The sequence below is a fragment of the Gadus chalcogrammus genome, chromosome 18, assembly GCF_026213295.1.
Source record: "Gadus chalcogrammus isolate NIFS_2021 chromosome 18, NIFS_Gcha_1.0, whole genome shotgun sequence".
Taxonomy (NCBI): domain Eukaryota; kingdom Metazoa; phylum Chordata; class Actinopteri; order Gadiformes; family Gadidae; genus Gadus; species Gadus chalcogrammus.
Genome location: NC_079429.1, coordinates 13,801,445 through 13,826,444, shown reverse-complemented (window position 1 = coordinate 13,826,444; position 25,000 = coordinate 13,801,445). Strand labels below are relative to the sequence as shown.

Sequence of the window (25,000 nt, the reverse complement as noted above, 5' to 3'; positions counted from 1 at the left end):
TGTTCTCCTGAGGCTTCGCTCCTAACCTTAACTCAGTGACACGTACAGGGGTCCACACACAAACAGAAACACACACAAACACACACACAGCCCCTTCACATACACACACACACACACCAGCACACACACAGAATCACACACACAGCCTCATCACACACAAATACACACACACACACACACACACACACACACACACACACACACACACACACACGCACACACACACACAGAAACACAAACACAGCTTCATTCACACACACAAACACACACACAGCCCCCATCACACACACACAAACACACACACAGCCCCCATCACACACACACACACACACACACACGGATGCCCTATTAAAAGTGTATCATCGGGCAGCAGGGCTGCCTAGCGTGAGCCTCTTAGCGCGTCTCCAGTAGGGCATTAGCCGCGGCGGCTGTGAGGAGGAGCACGCCACCAGAGTGAGTGATAAAGGTAAGCAGGCGCGCAGAAAGTGCTAGCCTGTCGCGCCTAAAGGTTAGGCGCTAGATTTATGAGCCGCCGTCCCCCTTGGCCTGGGCTGTTTAGGGAAGCAGGGGCCTTTAATGTTTTAGCGGGGGAGATTGATGTCTGCCAGGCCCGTTCCCCCCTACTCCACCGGCCCATCCACCCACCACCAGCTGAAGAACATGATGGTGTTTGCGCATGGAGAGGGGGAGAGCAGTGAGGAGCAGGAAGTTGAGGGAAATAGGTTAAGAGTTGTGTGTAAGTAATGGGAGGTGGTGGAGGAGGGTGAGAGGTCCGCCGCGATGTTAGAGGGAAAAATAGGAATGTACCACTTATGTAAAGAGGCTTCTCTTGGGCCTCATCAAAGAGACCCTATAAGCGGAAGTTTAGAAACGGAATTGTTACAAGTCCTCCCGGATAACAACTGCTAAATTATTCAATGTAATGCGAATGCAGATGGTGTTAGGAGAGCTTTCAACTACCCAGAATGTTAAAATTAAAAAGTGTAAAAAGCAGTTTGAATGTGTTTTAGTGAAGGGAATCTAATTGGGACATCATTGGAGATGGCCGCACAGAGACGATGACTTGACCCAGGAAACACAACACGGAGGTCATGTGTTATTAGAACACCTCCTGGGACCTCAGCAGGGTTTGAGTACGCTACGTCTGCACCTGTCATGAGACACGGTCCCCTGAACCCTATGCATGGGGCCCTTGTGGCCCTGTGAGAGAGAGAGAGGGGGGGGAGGGAGAGAGAGAGTGAGAGAGAGAGAGAGAGAGAGAGAGAGAGAGAGAGAGAGAGAGAGAGAGAGAGAGAGAGAGAGAGAGAGAGAGAGAGAGAGAGAGAGAGAGAGAGAGAGAGAGAGAGAGAGAGAGAGAGAGAGAGATATAGGGGTATGCATCCAACAAGAGAGAGAGAGTGCTTTGATGGATTGCCATCTGACGGAGATGAATGACTCGGCAGTAAAATACAAAAAAAACGACACAAAAATGCGTTGTAGAGGCCAACGCATTTCATTAAGAAAGATGGAGGAGCATCAATGCTGTTCCATGAAAGGCACAGCATAGAAAGACTGGCTTCTAAGCCTCTTTGACAAACAGATCTCCGTATATCACTTGGATAACCTTAAAGGTATCAATTGTGAGTTTTACTAGCAGCTACGTTCTGGAAAATTTCCGTTTCACACAAGAAATAGCAATGCACGAGTAGACGGGCTAAGGGACCGTCCAGCAGGGGGCGGTAATGCACTCATGGATGCCAGCCGCTATAAAACAGAGCGGAATGAAAAAGGAGATGGTTTGCAAGCAAAAAAAGCTTTATTGATATTGTTATAAAATTGTTAAGATAAACATTTGCAGATTGATATTTATCATCAGCGGAATGGGGAAGGCCACTCATGTCAGATGAATGGTACCCTTTAGTCCCTCTATGCTTTCATTCACAACACAGCTGTACAGGCAGTGTTCTGAAAGTGTCACTAGATCTTGAGGTAGGAAAATGGCTGGCCAAATTTCAAGGATTTGGATCCCTGTTCCCATTCACACATGACCCCATGCAGGAAATGTTCTAGAACTTTCCTGCGAAAGACAACATGACTGAACAGGATTTTCGTTTATTTTTTAATTGCAGGCTGAAACGTGTCAGTGTTAGGCGTTCATCTGTTTGTTTGTTTGTGTCTGCTTGTTTGTGTGTTTTTGTGTGTGTGCCTCTGTGTGTGTGTGTGTGTGTGTGTGTGTGTATGTGTATGTGTCTGCGTGTGTGTGTGTGTGTGTGTGTGTGTGTGTGTGTGTGTGTGTGTGTGTGTGTGTGTGTGTGTGTGTGTGTGTGTGTGTGTGTGTGTGTGTGTGTGTGTGTGCGTGTGTGTGTAAGAGTATATGTGCAGGATCCACAAGTATATATTTTTTTTTAAGTGGCGATCAGTATATGCAGCTGGCTTACACTGTGTATCTCCGGGATGAAACACACACACAGTCGAACAATAGTACACAGTCACACAGCCAGGCAGGTGTGCTCAATAACAACAGACAGCGGAACAGATTTGAACACCCTGTGGGGCCATTAGCAACTCAGTTAGATCATATCTGGATATGCATCACACACACACACACGCACACACACAGAAACACACACACGCATACGCGCATATGCACACACACACACACACACACACACACACACACACACACACACACACACACACACACACACACACACACACACATAAAAATGCACACACCGTGCATTTCCACACATGAAATGTGTGGTGATATCAAGGCAAGCTACTTTTTAACTAAGTAATGCAAATAAGCACTGCCAAATAACTGGTGTGTGTGCGTTTACGTGTATGTTCATTTATTATTTGATTATTTGAGCTAATTTGAATCTTCATGCAGATGTCTCTTCAGATATGTTTAATGTAGGCACACAATCGCACACACACAAACACACACATGCACAGACACACACAGACACACACAGACACACACACCCACACACACACACACACACACACACACACACACACACACACAAACACATATAGACACACACGCGAGCACACACACATACTGCTCTGCAGTATGTGTCAAGTAAACAGTATGAAGTATGAAAGTTAGTCAAACACAAAACATACTAGACATACACACGTGAGTGTGTGGGGGTATTTTTAGTTTGTTTGTCTTTATGTGTTTATTTATGTGTTTGTGTGTCTGTGTGTGTGTGTGTGTGTGTTTGTGTGTGTGTGTGTGTGTGTGTGTGTGTGTGTGTGTGTGTGTGTGTGTGTGTGTGTGTGTGTGTGTGTGTGTGTGTGTGTGTGTGTGTGTGTGTGTGTGTGTGTGTGTGTGTGTGTTAGCCGGCCCCTGGGCTGCAGCTGAAATATGTATTATGTGCCCGAGAGCGCTGGGCTCCTGGGGGTTTAACAAGGAGAGAGCGGTAGCTAGTGGCTAGCACCGCAGATCCCAGAGCCTCCAGGGACTGGGAAACAGCCTGCTGGGCGCCTTCAGCCTTGAACTCACTTGTATGTGTGTATGTGTGTGTGTGTGTGGGGGGGGGGGGGGGGGGGGGGGGTGTACGTGTGACTGTGTGTGTGTGACTGTGTGTGTGACTAGCCACTAGCTTGTGCTAAGGCTACTGTTAATCAAGTCAACAACTCTTGTTTTTCCTACACTCACACTTGTGAACGTCATTGTAATTATGTGAAGTCAATCGATTATCCTTACTTCGTGTGTGTGTGTGTGTGTGTGTGTGTGTGTGTGTGTGTGTGTGTGTGTGTGTGTGTGTGTGTGTGTGTGTGTGTGTGTGTGTGTGTGTGTTTGTGGAAATCTCATTAAGGTTAAGCATCTATTCACAAGAGAGACCAGACAGCAGCACAATCACAGCAACACATGACAGACACCGACAAATTACACAAGACATATAAAATGAAACAGCAAACAGGCAAAGGATTAAGACTCTTAAACAAGAAAACTGGTGATTTTTGTGGCGAAAGGCAACAAGCTCCTGCAGTGTTCTCCATCAAGGCTGGGCTCAAGGATTTAAGCATGCCTCGAGAAACAAACTCCCACGAGTAAAGTTGACCTTGAAGGTTAACCCCACTTCAAATAGTTTGAGGGTGCTGCAAAGTGGAAGGCTTTTTTCAGCGCACTCAGGTGCTGCTCCAGGGGTCGTCGGAAGGGGCTCCTCATTCGAAGCAAGCGGTAGTTTAGCATTTGATCGAAGATTACAAACTGAGGACGAAGTGGCCTGACACGGCTTACCCAATAAACACACGGAACTTGAAAAAACTCACTCCATCATAATCCAACTTTGGAGGGTCAAAAGGGCGATGCGATGTATATGAATGAGTGTACAGGTCGATCGCTTGTAACATGATGGATCTCATTTGCGTTGCGCGTGTCTTGCATCTCCCATCGCTGCATAAACTCACGCCTCCCTTCCTTTGTGTGAGCCTGATCCAGGGTGTTTGATACGCTCATTTCATTGGCGTGCTGAGTGAGCAGTCACTGCGGTCAAAGAGCAGCCCTACTGCATTAGCGTCTTCTTGTTTTGGATAATCCGTACACATGGATTATCAGACATTGAGTTGGACTCCAACATTGCTTTTCCGGTGCCAGTTAGTCTAGACTTGGTCTATATGCTTTTCTTATGCGTTGGCGTAGTGCAAATTGATTTAAAACAGAAAATCACACCTTCCAATAAGCATTTCTAAGGGGCAATCGGGATGCAGACAGTTAGATTGAAGTAGTAAGAGTGTGTTTTCCCTTAGGCCTTGGCGATTTGGCTCTAGATTTGTTCTAACAAGATCTTTTCTCCAAATAAACGAAAATAACCAATATATATGCTCCCATCGTGTTTAGCATCGTAACAAACCCCCTATTCTTCTTTATGGATAGGGACCATGTATTTTCCGATGTTATATGTTTTCTTGCGGAACAACGATTTAATGAAAATGCTGCTACCAAGGTTTCCTGCTTTCTTTACAGGTGCTTTGTTGCTCGAGCTGGCATCTGCATCCCTCGATGCTACACATACCTGCCAGTCCACCGCATGCCTCTGTCGCAGGTGCTGGAATAAGTTGGATGTGTTCCCCATTAACGTGGTAATATTTGGTCAAAGGATCATCAACAAAGTCAACTACTCCCATAGATTCCATCTAATTCCATCGATTTTACCCCCGAAAACGGGGGTAAAATCCCTTTTCCACTTTGTGTTGAACAATCTTCTAACACTCTTTCCGTGCCTGTTAGTACACTCTCTGACCTCACGAGCTGGGGACAACGGTGGCGAGGTGTGTGTTTGTCGACGTGTATCTGCTCTGTCTGGGCAGCGTTCGCATGCAGCGTCCGAGAGAGGGTCAAGCTTCTCGGGAAACGCATGTCCCAACATGCACCGGATATGGTACAGTTCAGGTACAGAGTTTGTAGCGTATGCCCGGAATTTGAACCCAGCGCCCGTGTCAATCACCGTTCCAACGTCTGTTGTTTTTCTGTGCGGAAAAACCTTCCGGAACCTTCCCGGCGATTCCCGCTGTTGGGTTCTCGGCAGTCAACAGGAATCACAACTATCTGCATTGCGGAAACGCAATACCATTCGTTCCTGTCATGTATGCCCTTCGGCAACGCTGGCGTGAACGGCAGATTGTGTTGCACAGTCGGTTGCGTGATATCCCCGAAACTTCAAACAATCTCTCCCTGGAGAGAGATATTTTTAACCAATTGTTATTAGAAATAGAAAAAGTACGAAATAGAGTAAGAAGGTCCCCATTTACGGCTGACGTTGTTTCAGGAAAGAATTCTCGAGGTTCTGCTGAATTATGGATGTCCGACCCGAGGGCAGGCTTTTGTACCTGGCGCTGTTCTAATGGTGTCTAACTGACTGTGCTGCAAACTAGGGGCGATGATCGCGCACATGCACGCGCGTTTGCACACACACACACAGACACACACACACACACAAACACATACAAGCACACTTACACACACACAGTCGTAACCCCCCCATCCCCCCCCCTCCCACACACACACATACAAACACACACCACACACACCCCACACACACACCAACGCACACACACACAAAACCGCAAACAATTGCAAACACAACTTGCAAAACTAAACTGGCACGCTAAGGATTATCTTGTGGCCTGTGATGCAAAGTATGCAAATGAGGTGCTCCATCACGTAGTAATTGCTTCTCCCCCCCCCCCCCCCTCTTGTCCACACGACCCCTCAGTCACCCACATTCTCAACAGCACGCATGCACACACACACACACACACGCACACAAAACTACACACACACACTCGCTCTCATATGCACACTGTGGCAGAACACCCTGCCCTTGGCATAGTTGTGAACCTTCATTGTGTCTCTGCAGCGAGCGTTGAATGCGATGGCGGTGGCATGCGGTGTGTAATGCGCTCCCCGCGGCGTTCCTTCTCAGGATTAAACCGGATCCTCTGGTTGGCTGCTAGCTTGTTGGAGTTTTTCCTTGACTTTCTGTCTGTTTGTGTGTTTGTGTGCGTCTCCTTCCAGACAAGGCTGTCTGCAGACGACAATTGCTTTGCTGAGACCTGCGAGGGAAAAGTGCCTGATACATAATTAGCATTGTTGTGGTTATGAAAGTGTGGCCGTTGTCTAGGTGATTTCAAGCCTCAGGCGTGATCGCTCCCTTTTCCCTGAGCCTCACAGCAGCACACAAGCTGTCGCCGATTGCCCTCGACGTTGATGTACGGCATTAATGTGTCTGCACGATACGTGCATGTGAGCATAAAACAAAATATACATAATGACACACTGCATGCTATCGTTCACCTCTTATCCCCTTAGATCTGCCGTCCAACACATCGGTCAATGCTCTGACTGGAATTTCTTCACAACATGAAACAATGGCAGGATAAGAAACAACCGTTACCTTTTTATTATCTATTCTATTGCAAAAATCCCCCTATTCTCTTTCATCTATTATTCTGCAAAACTAGCCTTATCTATTCCTTCAGCGACTCTAACCCTGCACAAGGGGTGAGCTGGGGCCTCTCACGCTAAAGCTAAGACAGCGCGGCTAGCGGGTCAGCACTAACGAATCGCCCATAGAGAACCATCCGTTCACCTGTCCCCTCGTTCATTAGCGTCAACATGCTACCTAGCGCTGGCCCGGTCCCGAGACAGCCTGTCTAGCTCCCAGCCTGCTGGTTATGTATGAGTCTTGGACTGCACTAACAGGGCCATCTATTGAGTGCTCCATCCAACCCCATCGCCAGAATGAAACCTAGCTGTTTTATTTCTTCATACGTTCAATCACAACGTCTCTCAAGCAAAGGAAAGTTCAATATCAACATTTCCAGATACGTGTTCATCAACCTGGAGTGTTTTAACTGCTTGTGGGGGTAGGCAACAATAATATGTTGAATAAATAACCTTGATTATATATTTTAACACATTTCAAAACTGATTTAGCTGGGAGTCCCCCTGGCCCCAGTTCTCGAGTCTCCATATGCGCTTGTTTACGACCTATAGCAGTTCTTTCATTTTTTCTGTAACATGCACGCATATATCCTGTATTTAATACATTGACACATAATGCATGTTATATGATCACAATGTACTGAAAAGTCACCCACATGGGGCACTTCATTCATTCACTAATTAAAAGAGGAATTATTAAGCCAACTTTTACTTCAAACCAAGGTGCAATCGTTGCCATAACGATGCAACGCGTGGCAACAGAGCTGCCAAAAGGCGTTTCAATTTTAACGTAAACACGATCCCACTGACTATGAAATAGACATATACTAAGGTATATAACCTCTCACTCTTTCTGTTTTTGGACTCAATGATCATGGCAAAATGCATATTTATGGGAATAACAGAGATACATATAAATAGTTGCTTAATTTATACTGATGTAAAGTGGAATCTATTTAAATGATCTTAATTATCAACCACATTGTTTCTTGTGGACCACAGGAAGCCATGACCATTTTACCCGTATCCAGAAACGTTGATATCAAAGCGTATTTTTGGGTTCCGTGGTTTGCAGAAACATACAATTACCGGTAGCTATGTCTCCTTGTGGCGACTGGGTGGCTCCATCCAACCCCCTGACCCCCGCACACGCACACACACACACACACACACACACACACACACACACACACACACACACACACACACACACACACACACACACACACACACACACACACACACACACACCCACACACACACACACACACACACACACACATGAACATCTCGTGCAAGACACCTTCCCTGTCCCTGTTTCCTCCCATTCCACCAGCCTACATGAAAGTCAATGTTTGTTTTAGCATGTGTGCGTGGTCTGTCTGAATTTACCTGTTTACATCCCTCCCTCCCTCCCTCCCTCCCTCCCTCCCTCCCTCCCTCCCTTCCTCCCTCTCACCCTTTGTTCCACCTTCCCTTCTCACCCTTCCCTCTGGCTTTGATCACACAAGAAAGACCCAGGGTGCCCTGCTGGGGAACAATTAGTCAATCAGTGATCTAATCAGATCCCCCCTGCTGAGCGTCTCATCCCCCTTCATCATCTACTGTCCTCTCTGTCACTGTAGCCGTCTCACTCTCTCTCTCACTCTCTCTCTCTCTCTCTCTCTCTCTCTTTCTCTCTCTCTCTTTCTCTCTCTCTCTCTCTCTCTCTCTCTCTCTCTCTCTCTCTCTCTCTCTCTCTCTCTCTCTCTCTCTCTTTCTCTCTCTCTTCTCTCTCTCTCTCTCTCTCTCTCTCTCTCTCTCTCTCTCTCTCTCTCTCTCTCTCTCTCTCTCTCTCTTTCTCTCTCTCTTTCTCTCTCTCTTTCTCTCTCTCTCTCTCTCTCTCTCTCTCTCTCTCTCTCTCTCTCTCTCTCTCTCTCTCTCTCACTAGCTCACTCACTCACTCACTCACTCATTTCTCTCTCTGCGACTCTCTCTATCTGTCTATCTATCTATCCATGCATCTATCTTTGTATCTATATAGCTCTTTCTTTCTGTCTTGTTTCCTCCTTCATCACCCCATCAATGCTTTTAATCTGACCGCCTTAAATCGCAGCAGCTGTCAGAGTAAACCTGAGAATCCCCCTCAAATGGACAAACAGCCATTAGCCGGCACTTGCGTACAAATTGTGGGGTTGTTCTTTGGCAGTCAAAGACGGCATCAGACTAGCTTGAAATAATGTACCACAAAGTGGTAGTCTAAAACAGCGGGAAAAAGTGTTAAGTGTATCTACGTGGAGTTTTTAACGTCGGGCATTTGTATAATAATGGACAACACTGTTGTTTAACAGTTTGTGCTTAATGGTCTGGATCCGTAGAGAAACTAAATATGCATTAAGCAGATGTTTTGATATGTTAGCGGTTGGACCTTTCTGTAAGCTCCCTTGTTCTAAAGCGCAAACTGAAATACAAAGGGACACCTGGTTTCTACATTTTTGTATAATATTGTAAGTAAAAATCAAAATACTTTTTCCGTTTAATTCTCCATCATGCCCTCATAAGTGAACGCAACCCGAGCAGAAGTATGTTCCAATCATAACCCAGCAATGCATATCTAAGTGAAATTAAACAAATCCAAATGCTTAAAATACATCAACACATTTTTCAGTGTCTCTATTTATTTCCACCTGCTCTAACGTCTCACACACGTCCCGCACACCTCCCCGGCAGCATGGGGGAACGAGTGAGAACGAGTGCAAACCCAGCCTATAGATCACTCTGACAGTTTAATTTCAATGGTTGATTATCAGTCAATTTGATAATTATATTATCCAACCATCCAATTAATTTGTTCTATATTTACAATGATCATCGAGTGCACTCTGTTTTTACTCATTTATCATGGGTGAGATATTGAAAGCACCACATAGAGAGACAGACTGTATATTGAGATGTGGGGAAGTGGGTTTCTGTGTGTGTATGTGTGTACCTGTGTGTGTGTGTGTGTGTGTGTGTGTGTGTGTGTGTGTGTGTGTGTGTGTGTGTGTGTGTGTGTGTGTGTGTGTGTGTGTGTGTGTGTGTGTGTGTGTGCGTGCGTGCGTGCGTGCGTGTGTGTGTGTGTGTGGTTAGCACATATGTGTGTGTGTTTAGCACATTTGTGTCTGCGTGTGTTCAAGTGGTGAGTACATGCATGTGTGTGTGTGTGTGTGTGTGGTAAGCGTAATTCTGTATGCATGTGTGCGCGGTCACGTGCGTATTTGTGTGTTTAGCACATTTGTGTGTGTGTCTGTGTGCATGTGTGTGTGTGTGTGTGTGTGTGTGTGTGTGTGTGTGTGTGTGTGTGTGTTTGAGGAACTGCGCTGGTGTGTCACCCTCAGTTCAGCGTGTCCCTGAATCCCACAGTCACCAGAAATGGAGACGACATGGGGAAACGTAGCGGGGTGGGGAGGGAAGTGGCAGAGTTTAGTGCATTCACCTCACATCCCCGTTCCTCCTGTCTGCCCCTGACCAATTTAGAAAAAGCAATCTGCTTCTTCTCTCACACACACACACACACACACACACACACACACACACACACACACACACACACACACACACACACACACACACACACACACACACACATACTCACACACAGACACACACACATGCACACACATACACACACAAACAGAAAAGTTAACCAGACCCCTCATTCACACCCAAACCAAATCTATAGTAGCACCACATTTGCAATTGACGTGAGATTCAAGTTTTATTTTCTTCGCAATCTTCCTGAGTTTCTTTGCCAATACGAAATAACGTTGGGCCTGTTCATGTTCTTGTTGTGATTACGTGTTCATGTCAATGTAAGGTCAATGGGAACGTTGGTCATGTTAACGCCAATGGGAATGTTGGTCATGTTAGAGTCAATGGGAACGTTAGTCATGTTCATGTTAGTCAATGGGAACGTTGGTCCTTTTCCTGTAAGGTCAATGTTAACGTTGTTCCTTTTCCTGTAAGGTCAATGGGAACGTTGTTCGTTTTCCTGTAAGGTCAATGGGAACGCCGGTCCTTTTCCTGTAAGGTCAATGTTAACGTTGTTCCTGTCAGAGTCAGTGTTAACATTGGTTCTGTTCCTGTTCGACTCAATGGGTTTTCTATGTTCCTCCTCAGACGACGTCCCTCCCTACTTCAAGACGGAGCCGGTGCGCTCCCAGCTGCACCTGGAGCGCAACAGGCTGGTGCTCACCTGCATGGCGGAGGGCAGCTGGCCCCTGGAGTTCAAGTGGATCCACAACGGCACCGAGCTCACCCGCTTCTCACTGGAATACAGGTGAGAGCCTGGGAGGGAGGGAGGGAGGGAGGGAGGGAGGGAGGGAGGGAGGGAGAGAGAGAGGGAGGGAGGGAGGGAGGAAGGGAGAGAGGGAGGGAGGGAGAGAGGGAGGGGGGGAGAGAGATGGCAGGGAGAGAGGGAGGAAGGGAGGGGAAGGAGAGAGAGAGGGAGGGAGGGGAGGGAGAGAGGGAGGGAGGGAGAGGAAGGTGGGGAGGAAAGGAGAGAGATGGGAGGGAGAAAAAAAGAAGGAGAAAAGGGAGGGGAGGGAGAGGAGAAAAGCGAGGGGAGGGAGGAAGAGAGGGGAACGAGGGGAGGGAGAGAGACAGAGAGAGAGAGAGAGACACAGAACGGGGGCTTGATGTTGGTGCCCTGACTCACCGTGAACAAATTAATCTACGTTATTCTGGTTCAACAACCCTCGTATTTAGATATCACCATTAGAAACCCAGAGACTCATTGCTAATGCGGTCATAAAGCCAAGCGACCGAGGAAATACAGCACTTCACCTCTAGAAAAGGTATTCACCTGACGCACCCGATACATAAAGGAAACGAGCATGACCGCTGATGATGCCCCACACGTCTCCCTCTGTGCATGAATCACCACACCAGATTCATCCCACCCCTGTCGAGGGGGAGAGCAAGGGGTCGGGGGCATCCTGATGGAGGGGGGGAGAGAGTTTCGTGCAGTGGATGAAGTGTCTTTTAATGTTAACCGAGAGATCCCAATCCTGTGGCAAACACTGCTCTTATCTCCCAGAGAGGGGTGGCTGCACCACGTGTGTGTGTGTGTGTGTCGTGTGTGTGTGTGTGTGTTCGAGGGTGCGTGCGTGTGTGTGTGCGTGCGTGCGTGAGAATGTGTGTGTGTACGTCCATCTGCGTGGGGGTGAAAAAAGGTGGTTAACACGGTTGCTGATGGAGCTGACCCGTCCCCCAAAGGAGATAAAAGCAGACTTGAGATCAGGTCTGCAGTAACATGCTGCAGGGTTCAGAGTGCAGCTCCGGCTGCCTCGAGGAGCCAGCCCCTGATTGGCTGATGGAGTGAGTAATTTAGCGATAGGGCGCATGACTGAGCTGTTGATCAAGTGTGGGATTGGATGTGTGTGTGTGTGTGTGTGTGTGTGTGTGTGTGTGTGTGTGTGTGTGTGTGTGTGTGTGTGTGTGTGTGTGTGTGTGTGTGTGTGTGGTTAAAATGCTTACTGGCTGTTGGTTAGAAAAAGCCATGACTTGTGTGTTTGCTCTGCAGAGTACACGTGTGTGTGGCCCTCGGCTCGTCCCCGGCCCCCCCGGTGCAGGGCTGTGTGAGGTGAGGCGTGGGGGGCCCGTGTTAATGAGGTTATGATAAAGGTCCCCTGCAGCTGAGGGTGGCTTTAAATACCGACCGTAGGCAGCGCGACCTTCTGTTCCCTGGAAACGGATCAATACCGGGTGATGGGAGAGAGACATTGGGATAGAGTTAGAGAGAGAGAGAGGGTGAGAGGGAGTCTTCTGCACGAGGGGGGGACAATATGCACGATTTCCTGTCTACGTTGAGCATGAGATTGCTGCTTCAAACTGTTCCCCCTACATCCATGTAGCCTTAGTGTTGGCGTCTAGATGACAGGATGTGTTTGAAAGCACAATTCAAAGCAAACCATTTTGCATATTGTACCTTTAAGGCACTATATATATCATGTCTTATATTGAACATGTGGTTTAGGGCAGGGCTGTATGATGTGTGTATGTGTGGGTGTTGGCAGGGCAAGATAAGACAAGAACGGTTTGTATTAGTTCTGTGTGTCTCTGTGTGCGTGCATGCATGGGTTTGTTTTGAGCCTCAGAAGCGTATTGAAAGGGTTTTTAACACCTGTGGTTGCGGGTGTGAGTGTGCTAGGAAGAGCCTCAGCACATAACTGCTGGAATGTTAATTTATTTGAGGAATAAGAGTGGGAGAGACAATCACAACGCAGAGAATAGGCTTTCATCAAGCCAGGTCAGATATGCACAGGATCAACATGAATCCAAAAACACTCACACACACAAACACACACACACACACACGCACACACACACACACACACACACACACACACACACACACACACACACACACACACACACACACACACACACACACACACACACACACACACACAAAAATTAACACAATGTCTTCTACAATATATTCCGTGAAAATCCGACATAATCATTTCAAGGCCTTTATCTCTAAATTAAAAGACAACTTAATTAACAAAAGGGAGATCATATCAATCCTATAATCCTTACTGACACACACACAAGGCATGCACACTTGCACACACAACCACACTGGCCTGATTGGTGTATCTCCGCCGTCGTTGTTTGTCATTGTTGAGATTAATTGAAAGATGAAGCCTGGGAGGTTGTCAGCGGCGATTTGACCGTGTAATCCAAGCCAAGAGTGACGACCAAACAAAGTAACGAGTGCTGATTAAATGGTGGGAGTTCTGTTTCCCAAGCTCCTGCCCCTATACAGGACGGTGCAAAGCATGTATCGCTGCCTGCATCTCATTAAAATAATGTCAAATACCAAATTATTAAACACATTATTTCTTAGCTCCTGTCCACTCAGAACCCGCAGCGCCATGTGCATCTTTATCGATTAACGTCGGGCGTTCGGGTTTGGAGTTTGCGTTATTAAAGCCATGCTTTGGCTGCAAATTGGAAAAAGCTAAAACTTGCTATTTTAGATTTATTTTGGTCTATTTATGTCATAATGGTGTGTCATTTCGTCTGTCCTCGTGTATCCATACCTGCGTGTTTTATTCAGTTTCTGTGAGTGCATGAAACCCACGACGGCATTTACATTTAGAGTAGGCGTTTATGTACGGTAATTGAGAACACGGCTTCGGAAAAAGCCGCCACTCTTTCCCCGCAAATCGTATCAATGCATATCACAGCCCATCACGGCTATCAATGAGTATCACTGTGTATCACAGCCTATCACATCGTATCAAAGCCTATCACAGCCTATCACATCATATCACAGCCTATCACAGCCTATCACATCGTATCAAAGCCTATCACAGCCTATCACATCATATCACAGCCTATCACTGGGTAAAACATCCTATCACTGCGTATCACTGCGTATCACATTTAGCCGTCGTGTTCGTTGTGCCTGGAGAACACACAAACAAACGTGTGTCCCTTCAAGTGCCCTATTAAAATGGTCATTCATATGATAATATATCTTATAATAATTAATATATGAATGAGTGTTATCTTAATTAACACTTTGTGTCAACGCCTCAATTAGAGAGAGAGTCTCAATGCAGCAAAATGCCTCAATGGCTTTAACGCCCAGATTCTGAATATATACGATATAACGGGAGTCATTGCTCATTGATCCTTCCCTTCCCCCAACAGCCCCATCCAATGAAATGGGAGCCATGGACATTGAATAACAAAATAACATTTGAATTCAATCAGGAAGAGCATTATCAACTGCCGGCTAATATAATCTTGCGGTGCGGACTGTAGCAGTGTATCAATGACACGGTTGTTAACAATGATCCCATTATTATCTGTGGGTCGGGGCTGCGAGCCACCGTGCTGAAGGGCACATCCTTCCCTTGTATCCATCCACCGCTGTTTGTGGACAATAACAACTACCAACCTCGGCTGGTTGGATTGAATTAACGATCGGGTCGTTGGGTTTCAAATGACATTCCCTTGTACGAAAGAGAAATAGAAATCCACGGTACCTGTTTTCACATTCACGTACTCTACTTTTTTTAAGATTCAAGATGCAGTCCATTTCTCCATCGAGAGAGATGCATACACTCAGAAGAGCCCGGACCTCAGATACGTGAGGCGGGACACGAAAGGCCCGTTGTCAGACCGATGCAGGAAGAAGCTCACGTTGGATCGAGCCCTAAACTGTGCACTTATGCTCCAACATGGCCACCAGTGGCAGGTCAGCAGACATCAATGGGAGCAGTGCTCCACCACCGTATGACCCAAATGGAGTCACCACCTGCACCAAGCAGACATCTTACTTACTGACATCCTCACCACTACTCACCTTCACATTCTCTCCCCGAGCCCTATTATCCTCTGCCCGAGGACACAGCACTTCTCTCGCTCTCGCACTTTGCCTCTCTTACTTGCCCTGTGCACTCTGTCTCTCTCTCGCTATCTCTCTCTCTTGTTCTCTCTCTCTCTCTCGCTATCTCATTCTCTCTCTTTCTCTCTCTTGATCTCTCGCTTTCTCTTGCTCTCTCTCTCTCTCTTTCTCTCTCTCTCTCTCCCTCTCTGCTCCCCCTGGCGAGAGTAGGAGAGGAGTGAATCACCAAAACTGCAGGGAAAAAGCTTGGTAAAAGGGTAGAGGAGGGAATGGAGAAAAAAAAATGACAACGGATGAAAAACAGGAAGGAAATAGCAAGAGAGATGATGCAGTGTGCTGTTTGGATGTATGTATGAATGCTATTGTGTGTCTGTGTGTGTGTGTGTGTGTGTGTGTGTGTGTGTGTGTGTGTGTGTGTGTGTATGTGTGTCTAGGCAGGTGCCTTCTGTTCTTTTTATTTATATTTATGTGTGAGTTGTGAGGTTGCACGTATACTCCGTATATACGTGCGATCCTATGATATGCATGCATATCATAGGATTTAACAAGTCATTTATATGAGTGCATGACGAATATTGTAAAAAATGAATCCTTGAGAGATTCCAATCTTAGCCTATGATTCAGTTTAACCATGAACAAATGTAAAAGCCTTTTTTTATTACATGTCCATCATTATTGTACTTAGAAGGTGTTTAATGATACTTTTCTTCAACCGGTTCGCTGCATATACGCTTGTCAGCTGATACCTGGCCCCATGCAATGAGTTCATATTTCTAGGCAGTATATCGAATGCTGTCAGTCCCTTCGTCTGGGCTGCTTTGTCATAACAGCGTACATCTTTTGTGGCTCTGTGCTCTGTACTGTATCAACAGCCATATATATGGATTTCTTCAGACGTCCATCTCCGCACCGTCTTCCCTCACAACTGTTCATGTCCATTTTTGTTTATGTATCTTCCTCCCACCTGTCACCGTTGATTACCTCTTCCTCATCTCACTGTATCTCTTTTTCTCTCTTATCACTCTCTCCCTCTCTTATCTTTCTCTCTACCTCTTCCTCTCTCCCTCCTTTTTTCCAGTGCGTGTGTGTGAATGTGTGTGTGTGTGTGTGTGTGTGTGTGTGTGTGTGTGTGTGTGTGTGTGTGTGTGTGTGTGTGTGTGTGTGTGTGTGTGTGTGTGTGTGTGTGTGTGTGTGTGTGTGTGTGTGTGTGTGTGATCTGGCAGTGTGTGTGTGTGTGTGTGTGTGTGTGTGTGTGTGTGTGTGTGTGTGTGTGTGTGTGTGTGTGTGTGTGTGTGTGTGTGTGTGTGAGGGGGGTAATTAAAAAGACCTAAAGGTCCGCCACTGTCCGCCAGGACGGCGATCAATCTCTGTCCGGCGCTCGGACTCCGCTGAGTGCTCATCCCCGTCTGGGGCCGCGGCGCAGAGGAAAGGTTAATTATATTCATTATAGCAAGAAACCGGGGGGAGGGGCCTTCTGCAACATATGTAAAGATAGACAGAGATAGTGTGTGTGTGGGAGGGGGACAGGGTGAGAGAGAGTGAGGGTGGCTGTGTTTGAGAGGGAGAGGGAGTGAGAGTATGCAATTGTTTTGTTTCAATTTCAATTGTTTAAATTGTTATTGGCGACAGTAGTTTGTATAAACACCAGCTGCTTACATATTAAAACAAATCAATCCATGCAAAAAACAGCCCATCATTACGTTGCAAAAACTTTGAAAAAAATCCCATAGGTAAATTTTTTGCAATTAAATGATTGATCATAACAAGCAATACAGCAAAAAATATTTCTGAAAACGTTGAATAACTTCACTGGTGTAAAGCAACGTATCGCTTTCCATACGCATTTTTTAAATACCCCGCGCAGCATGTGAACACAAAGGATTGTGGGTATTTTGGCTCGTTGAGGATCCATCGATGCATCCTTGAAAAGTCTCGGAATTCTGTACAAATAAAGGGCGCAAATTTCCATGTTCTCAACAGTGGAACAGTGCTTGTCGGCGTTCTATAATGTAGCGTCCTTAAAAAGGCAGCCGTTGAGCTTGCTTTCTTCACATTGGGAAAAAGCTTCTGTGTGTGTGTTTGCGAGAGGGAGAGAGAAAGATTGAGTGTGTGTCTGTGGCTGGCTGGATGGGTGTTTTTGTGGGTTTGTGTGTGTGTGTGGGAGTGAGATGGGGGGGGCGGGGACCTTACAAAAGATTGTGGCTCCTAATAGAGGAGGGAATCCTCACCGCTCTCTCTCTCTCTCTCTCTCTCTCTCTCTCTCTCTCTCTCTCTCTCTCTCTCTCTCTCTCATCTCTCTTGTTCTCTGTAAGGTCAATAGCTGCACTGTGGAAACTGACCAGTCAGCGGCCAAGTGGTCTTTCAGCAAATTAGCCCTTTCCTTTATTCGGCCACTGCATCACAACAGGTTGTAGGGAAACATCCCTAGCTGTTGCTTTCACAACACCTGGCTGCCTATTTTGTCTCTCCCTATTGTGTCAATGATTCCCTCCCTTTGTTGTGATGTGTGTCTGGGTTGAGATGTTTGGAAATGCATTAAATGATTTAGATTAGAGATGAACGCATTGTTTTGAATGAGAATTACCCCCTTCCCCTCCTCCACTTTCAATTCTGGAGGGAGATTTACACATTCGTGTGAGGATTAAACGATTTTGAGCCTAGCCCAGACTTTTAGCTCAGGAAGAAAAATCTCACTTGCAAATTCCTCAAAAGCCTTAAGCAAGCACACACACTCATACACACAAATACACAGCAGCAACTTAATGCTGTTGACACACAGAAATAAATCCCCAAAGGTAAAGCTGAACAATAGTCATTGATTGCTGATTGGACAAGTTTAGCCCCTTTTGTTCTTGTTTAGAGGGAGTAAAGAAACAAGCTTACAAGACAGGCATTCGTTTACGCAAAAGTACGTCATTAAATCATCAAGTGGACTTCAGTTCCATGAAGCTTAGCTTACATAGCAAACAAGAGTAACATTAAAACGCAGATCATACACAGATGCTCTGTCCCCCTGCTGGTTGGAAGGACACATTGCAGCCAAAGAATCAATGAGAGATAAAAGCCAAGGTCAGTCCCGGGGAGACTGCGTGGTCCGTAGGTGACACGCATTTCTTTCCATTGCATCAGGGGGGATAATTAGACACACACACACACACGCATGCACGCACACACGCACACACGCACACACACACACACGCGCGCACACACACACACACACACGCACGCACGCACGCACGCACGCACGCACGCACGCACGCACGCACGCACGCACGCACGCACGCACACAGACAGACATGCACACAAACACGCACACACACATGTACATTTTTTGCACACACATGCACACGCTTGCACACACAACCACATAGACACATACGCACACACACACAAAAACGCAAACACACACCCACACACAATGTGTATGAGGGAGGGAGTGCAAACATATTGAGTTTGGGGTGTTTAACTTGGCAGCTGAATGCAGGTGTCTGTGTGTTTGTGTGTGTGTGTGTGTGTGTGTGTGTGTGTGTGTGTGTGTGTGTGTGTGTGTGTGTGTGTGTGTGTGTGTGTGTGTGTGTGTGTGTGTGTGTGTACTCTTTGGGGCTCAGCATGGGTCTCTCTGGAGGGAGTTGTCACTAAAGAAGCGTTAGCGGTGGAATAAACAGCAGCTAAGCCCCCGTGTCCTCCCTGACCTTGCTCCTCTATTAGGGAGGGGCCGTACGCAAATACATTCATGTGGGTGTTATCCTGCAGCGTCCATGTATCTGGAACAGAACTGGGTCCTTGGTCTCTCTCTCTCTCTCTCTCTCTCTCTCTCTCTCTCTCTCTCTCTCTCTCTCTCTCTCTCTCTCTCTCTCTCTCTCTCTCTCTCTCTCTCTCTCTCTCAGGACACGGTGTATATCCGTTCCATTTTGGAAGTTTTGACTTCTATGTTTGAATTAAGAATCTGTGTTGTTTGATGTTGTGTTTGTGTGTTTCTGGTTGGAGGAGAGTGGACGTTTTATTCTGTTGCTGGGACTAGCGTAACCGATGATACTGTAAGAGTCCCAGCCGTTTGCCCACCACCTCTTGTCACCAAGAGTTGTCACCAACTCAGGCTACCAGTGTGAACTATCTGTGTGTTTTTGGAAGACCATACCAGTGCTAAAAGCCACTCGAAAGGCAGTTTGTTGTAGTTAAGTAGATGGACAGTGGTACATCAGATGTTGATCCATGCTTCCATTTAGGACATCTCCTTAATGCATGTGGTGGTGATGGCTGGTTTACCCTCTTGCACATTCATTACTCAAAGCACAACAGGCGGACAGGCAGACTAACTCGGCCCCAGAATCCATTCAGTCTGACTCGGGGCCAGGTGAGGCTGCCTCAACCAGCCAATATCCAAACACACTCCTGTTTTTTGTACCATTAATTATTCTCTGTATGGACGTGTTCAGTGTAGTATTGTGATCCGTACATCACTCAACACACTCTATTGCCTTACTGCTATTCTATCCTGACATGGAATTCCAATGTGTGTGCTTGTGTGTGTGTGTGTGTGTGTGTGTGTGTGTGTGTGTGTGTGTGTGTGTGTGTGTGTGTGTGTGTGTGTGTGTGTGTGTGTGTGTGTGTTTATGTGTGTGTGTGTGTGTGTGTGTGTGTGTGCGTGTGTGTCTGTGTGTGTGTCTGTGTGTTGCAGGTATCTGATCCCCTCGCTGGACCACTCCCATGCTGGCTTCTACCGCTGCATCGTGAGGAACAGGGTGGGGGCGCTGCTGCAGAGGAGGACTGAGGTGCAGGTGGCCTGTAAGTAGAGACTGGAGCGTGTATGTGTATCAGTGTTGGGGTAGTTTTTAAAAAAAAGTAATTAGTTACTTATCACTAGTTACTTCTCTAAATTGTAATGAGATTACTTTACTAGTTACTGCGGTTACTACTGTTGACTGTAGATCCATGGACGAACATCATAGCCCTATCATCACTTAGTGTTTATTGTATAAATCTATACAAAATAGCATATAAAACCATATAAAACCAAGAACAATATCCCTGATTAAACAAAGAAATGCCTCACTGTAAAATCCACAAACAACAGGATAAAGTAGGCTATGGTGAGTTGACGTCAATCAGTAGCAACACACAAGTTTCAAAACACAGGCTTTGGGAAAAATGAGAACACAAATTAAGTGGTCAATGAACCGTCATTCCTAAGTAACTTTTGTTCTTGGCGGACCAAATGTGTCCCGGGAGGTCTCGAAAATTATTTGGAGCTTCGATTCCATGTTGGTATTACTCTTGTTAAGGAAATGGGAAAATGTTTTCCTGTCAGATGTTGGCTTGCGAGTCGCAGGTATTTTATCTAGTATTTTTCTAAATTTGGGCGATTCAATAGTCGACGGGGGAAGCATGTCTTCTACAATGAACCCTGCAACCAGCCTGTCTTTCTGTGTCACTTGCTTCTGCACTCCAACACTTAAACACTCCTTTGCACAAGCAGCTACGTCACTCAAATCGATCGCTATGGCAATGTGCCGAGGCAAGCAGGCGCTTGCCTCGTGTGTGTGTGTGTGTGTGTGTGCGTGTATATCTAAGTGCATGTGTATGCAAGTACCAGCTGAACATAACATGCATGTGCAAGTTTGTGCGTGTGTTTGTGTGTGTGTGTGTTTTTGTGTGTGTGTGTGTGTGTGTGTGTGTACACGCATGTGTGCATGTGGGTGTAAGTGTAATGCATGAACGTGTGCGTGTGTGGCATTTGTGTGCATGTGGGAGAGAGAGAGAGAGAACATCGCCTTGTGTGTTTGTAAATGCATCGCATGCATTGTCTGCCCTTTGTGCACAGCATGAGTGCATGGGTGCCTTTAGTTCAAGGTCTGACCGGGAGAGAGGAGAGGCAGGCGGGGGGGGAACCAGCTGCTGGACGGGTGAGGGCGGCGGCGGGGGGGCGGAGCTCTACCTTCTTCACATTCCAGGTCGGCCACCCACCCGTCCCGCCGACTGCCACGGCTGGCCGTGCTAATCAGGTGCTTGGTGTCGCCTTGTTGTTTCTTGACTTCACGCCGTTCCAAGACGACCGCCCGCTTATTCCCGGCTACCTTTTTATTTTTTTTTGTGTGCGTGTTGTTATCCTTTTTCTGTCAACAACATCTGTCGTTCCCCCGGTGAAAGCGCCGCTCTGATGTCTGGCGGCGCGCTGGTCTTTTTTGGGGATGCTAGACGCTAGATGTTGTTTTTCTTCATGCTTTGTTAATGAGCAATTACAGGCGCCCCGTCGACGTGTCTGAGAGCGATATCTCGCCGAGTCCCCTGCACGCAGCACCCCTCTCCCTCCGTCCACACACACACACACACACACACACACACACACACACTAGTCACGCACTCACATGTGATCCCCTGGACTCTCCGACAGAACAATGTGATCAGTCAGCCATGACATGATGAGAGGGGAGATAAACAGATCTAGAGAAAGGAGACGGTGGGGTAGGGGAACAATAACAAATGTGTTGACAGACACACACAGTCACAGGGTGTGTAGACGCTGACTCCAACCGTACCCATCGCCAATCCGTTCCTCTTACTTGTATTACAACTGCATACAAATGGATTGCTGCCTGGAACACTGGCCCTAAGAGGATGTCTGCTCAGAGCATGTCGAAAACACCCCGAACACACACACACACACACACACAAAGTCACGGCAGCACAAACACACACACACACACACACACACACACAATAAAAGATATGCACACACTTACACACTACCATTTAATCCTCCTCTGCATCGGCCCCCACTGGATCTATACCGTGTCTCTCATCTCTCCTGATTATTCATGATTATTCCCCACCCGCCCACTTGTGTGACCCTCTCCTCCGATTGGATGACGTCCCCTTTCCGTCTGTTCCATCTGTCTGCGTTTCGAGTTGTCTCCCTCCACACTGCACACTCTCTTCCAGCCAACGCCGACATTCCCCAGTCGGACTCGCTCATGCGACACCGTGCTACGGGCGAACGGAGAGAACCAAGGACCACACGAACAGAGCGGAAGAGCACAGAGTTGAAATTATAAAGAGAGAGAGAGAATGAGTCGTGCGTAGGAGAAATGTAGTGTTCAAGGTTTATGTATAATAACCTTGTGGCAACACAATTAAGATTCCACCAGCCACACGTCCTGAATAATGAGACAGCATGGGACGACACATCGCTGTAGTTCATGTGAGGATTGGGAGGGGGGGGTTGGGGTGCCTGGAGAGGAGTCAGTGGGCAGGAGAAGCAGGAGAAACGCTCACATGGAGAAATAGTGGCAGACAGAGAGGCAGAGAGAAGATTGCCATCCAGATCCGATGCCGCCTAATGTGCGTGTTGGCACCCTCTCTAAAATAACTTCAATTAATTAATTGATAACTGTCTGCTTTTGCAGTGTATTTCCGACGCACTCGTTATTTGAGTGTGTGTAGCCACTTTGCCGGGGATGACATCAAAAGCCTTTTCAGCCCCATCACCACATCATAACACGCCGTGCCAGCCGGGGCGCGTCGAGCCCAGATGGGAATGGAGAACTTTGAAGTGGTCTTATAGTCCAATCAATTAAAGAGCGCGCTGTCGCCGCCCCGCTGGGCTGCCACCCAAGCCCCCCCCCGGTACCCGGTGGCTCAACCGGACCACCAGACAAGCCTCCGGGTGCGGTACGGCTCCCCTCACAAAAAAGGCTTTTTCTCATTGATGAAAAGAAAGATTGAATGGAAAATATAATAATCGCGAGCAACTACGAAAAACACAGTGGGGAAAGAATCTGAAGCCGACACTAATGCCGTGGATTTCTCTCCCGGCACTTTCCACAGTCTCCTCTAACGAGCCACCGTTGGAATGGAATGGATTCAGATGTGTGAGATAAGACGGAGATGGGAGACACGTCTCCCCCTCCCTCCCTCCCCCCCCGCCCCCCACACTGCTGCTTGTCCGCTCCACTGCCTCCTCCTGACAACATGTCTCGGGTGGCGTTGTCGCGGCAACAATCCGTCGCCAACACATTCAGTCTGCCCGTGGCGCAGGCACACGGGAAAAAACTTTTTAAAGTCAAACCGGGGGTCTTCGCACCCCCCGTCCCCCCCTCACCCCCCAACCCCCCGTCCCCCAGTCCCCCATAGGTCCTTATATCCGGTTGCGTGTTCCGTTGCGTCAACGTGTCATCCTCATTCTCCTGTGTGTTTGTGTGTTTCTTCTCTCTGCGGCGGTCTAGTCATGGGGAGCTTCGAGGAGGGCGAGCGCGCCCAGTCCGTCTCCCAGGGCGAGGGGGCGGTGGTCCCGGCGCCACGCATCCGCAGCTTCCCCCAGCCGCAGGTCACATGGTACCGCGACGGCCGCAAGATTCCGCCCAGCAGCCGCATGTAAGTCAGCTCCGGCGCTCCGTGAGATTTCTGGGTTTTTGCAGTTAAAGTCTTCTTGTTGTTTGTCGCTGTATGTGTTACTTTAATGTCTTGGGTGGGCTGCTTTCGAGCCTTCATTTTGGGTTTTGTTTTGGCCGGGTGTCCTTGGGTGACCCTGTTCACCTTTAAATCGAAGTATGTGTTTGTTTGTTGATTCAAATTACATCACTTTGGTTTTTTTTTGTGTCTCACCAAGCGCTGTGAGTTCTGTGTGGGTTTTGTTTTTGGTGGCTGTTTGTGTTTGTCCCGTTGTCTCGTCTGCAGAGCCGTAGACGGGTCCCATATGTTGTTTGTCACTCTGTTTGCCTGATTTCTAGAATATTATTTCATATTTTGTCCTACTTTTTTGAATGGTGAAGTTGATTTGACGTGATGATGAAATAGTAGCTCCCTGCTTGTATGTGCATGGGGGAGTACAAAGCAGACAAAAGCAGAACAAAATGGAGAGGTATTTCTTCTCGTGGGTGCTGCTTGTACCATCTCCGGCCGAAGCGTCAGGTTGAGGGAGGCGTTGAACCCTTCCCCGTCTCTCACTGCACATTCGGTCCTCTGGGATTCTGTGGATCTTTATTTGTCAGATTTGACTATTTGTTCTCTGAACTGAGATATGTGTATTTCTCAGGTCTCAGTCTTTCACGGGGCCCTCTGACCCAATTTCTGATGAGGTGGAACCACAACACACACACATAGGCACATACACACACACACACACACACACACACACACACACACACACACACACACACACACACACACACACACACACACACACACACACACACACACACACACACACACACACACACACACACACACAAACACACAGACACAATCACTCACCCACACATACTTCCCTGTAATAAGGCTGATAATGGGAAATGAGATTCTTGTTTTTGCCTTCTCAGTTTCACCACTTAAAATAAAAGTGAGAATGGTGGGGGGGAGTTGAGTGGTTTAAATTAAGAGTTGAATTGGAATTACAGCTCCCTCTGACCCAAAGCATGCATGCTTTTCAGCTTGAAGGCTTGGGTCTGTGTTTATGTGTGGTCGTCTGCTTGTATTTCTGCCTGACCGTGATAGTGAGACATTTATCCCCAGATTCACCACCACTTTAGACACTTTTAAAAAACAACTAAAACAATGGACTTATCAGCATTTTGTTTCCTTGCGACTGATTCTAGTTCATATTTAAGGAACAGGAGAGTTTTATTGATGCCAAAGGTGAAGAGAAAAGACTGCCCCAGCTCCTGTTCAGCATGGGAATCATC

At 47.1% G+C, this 25,000-nt stretch overlaps 1 protein-coding gene across 1 annotated transcript in view; it reads left to right on the top strand.

Moving 5' to 3' along the window:
• LOC130371848 (protein sidekick-2-like) overlaps positions 1-25,000 on the top strand; it is a 248,184-nt gene that overhangs the window by 174,274 nt on the left and 48,910 nt on the right. The window contains exons 2-4 of the mRNA XM_056577708.1: positions 11,078-11,237; positions 20,002-20,108; positions 23,546-23,693. Coding sequence (XP_056433683.1) covers positions 11,078-11,237; positions 20,002-20,108; positions 23,546-23,693 — 415 coding nt within the window. The remainder of the gene's footprint in view (positions 1-11,077; positions 11,238-20,001; positions 20,109-23,545; positions 23,694-25,000) is intronic.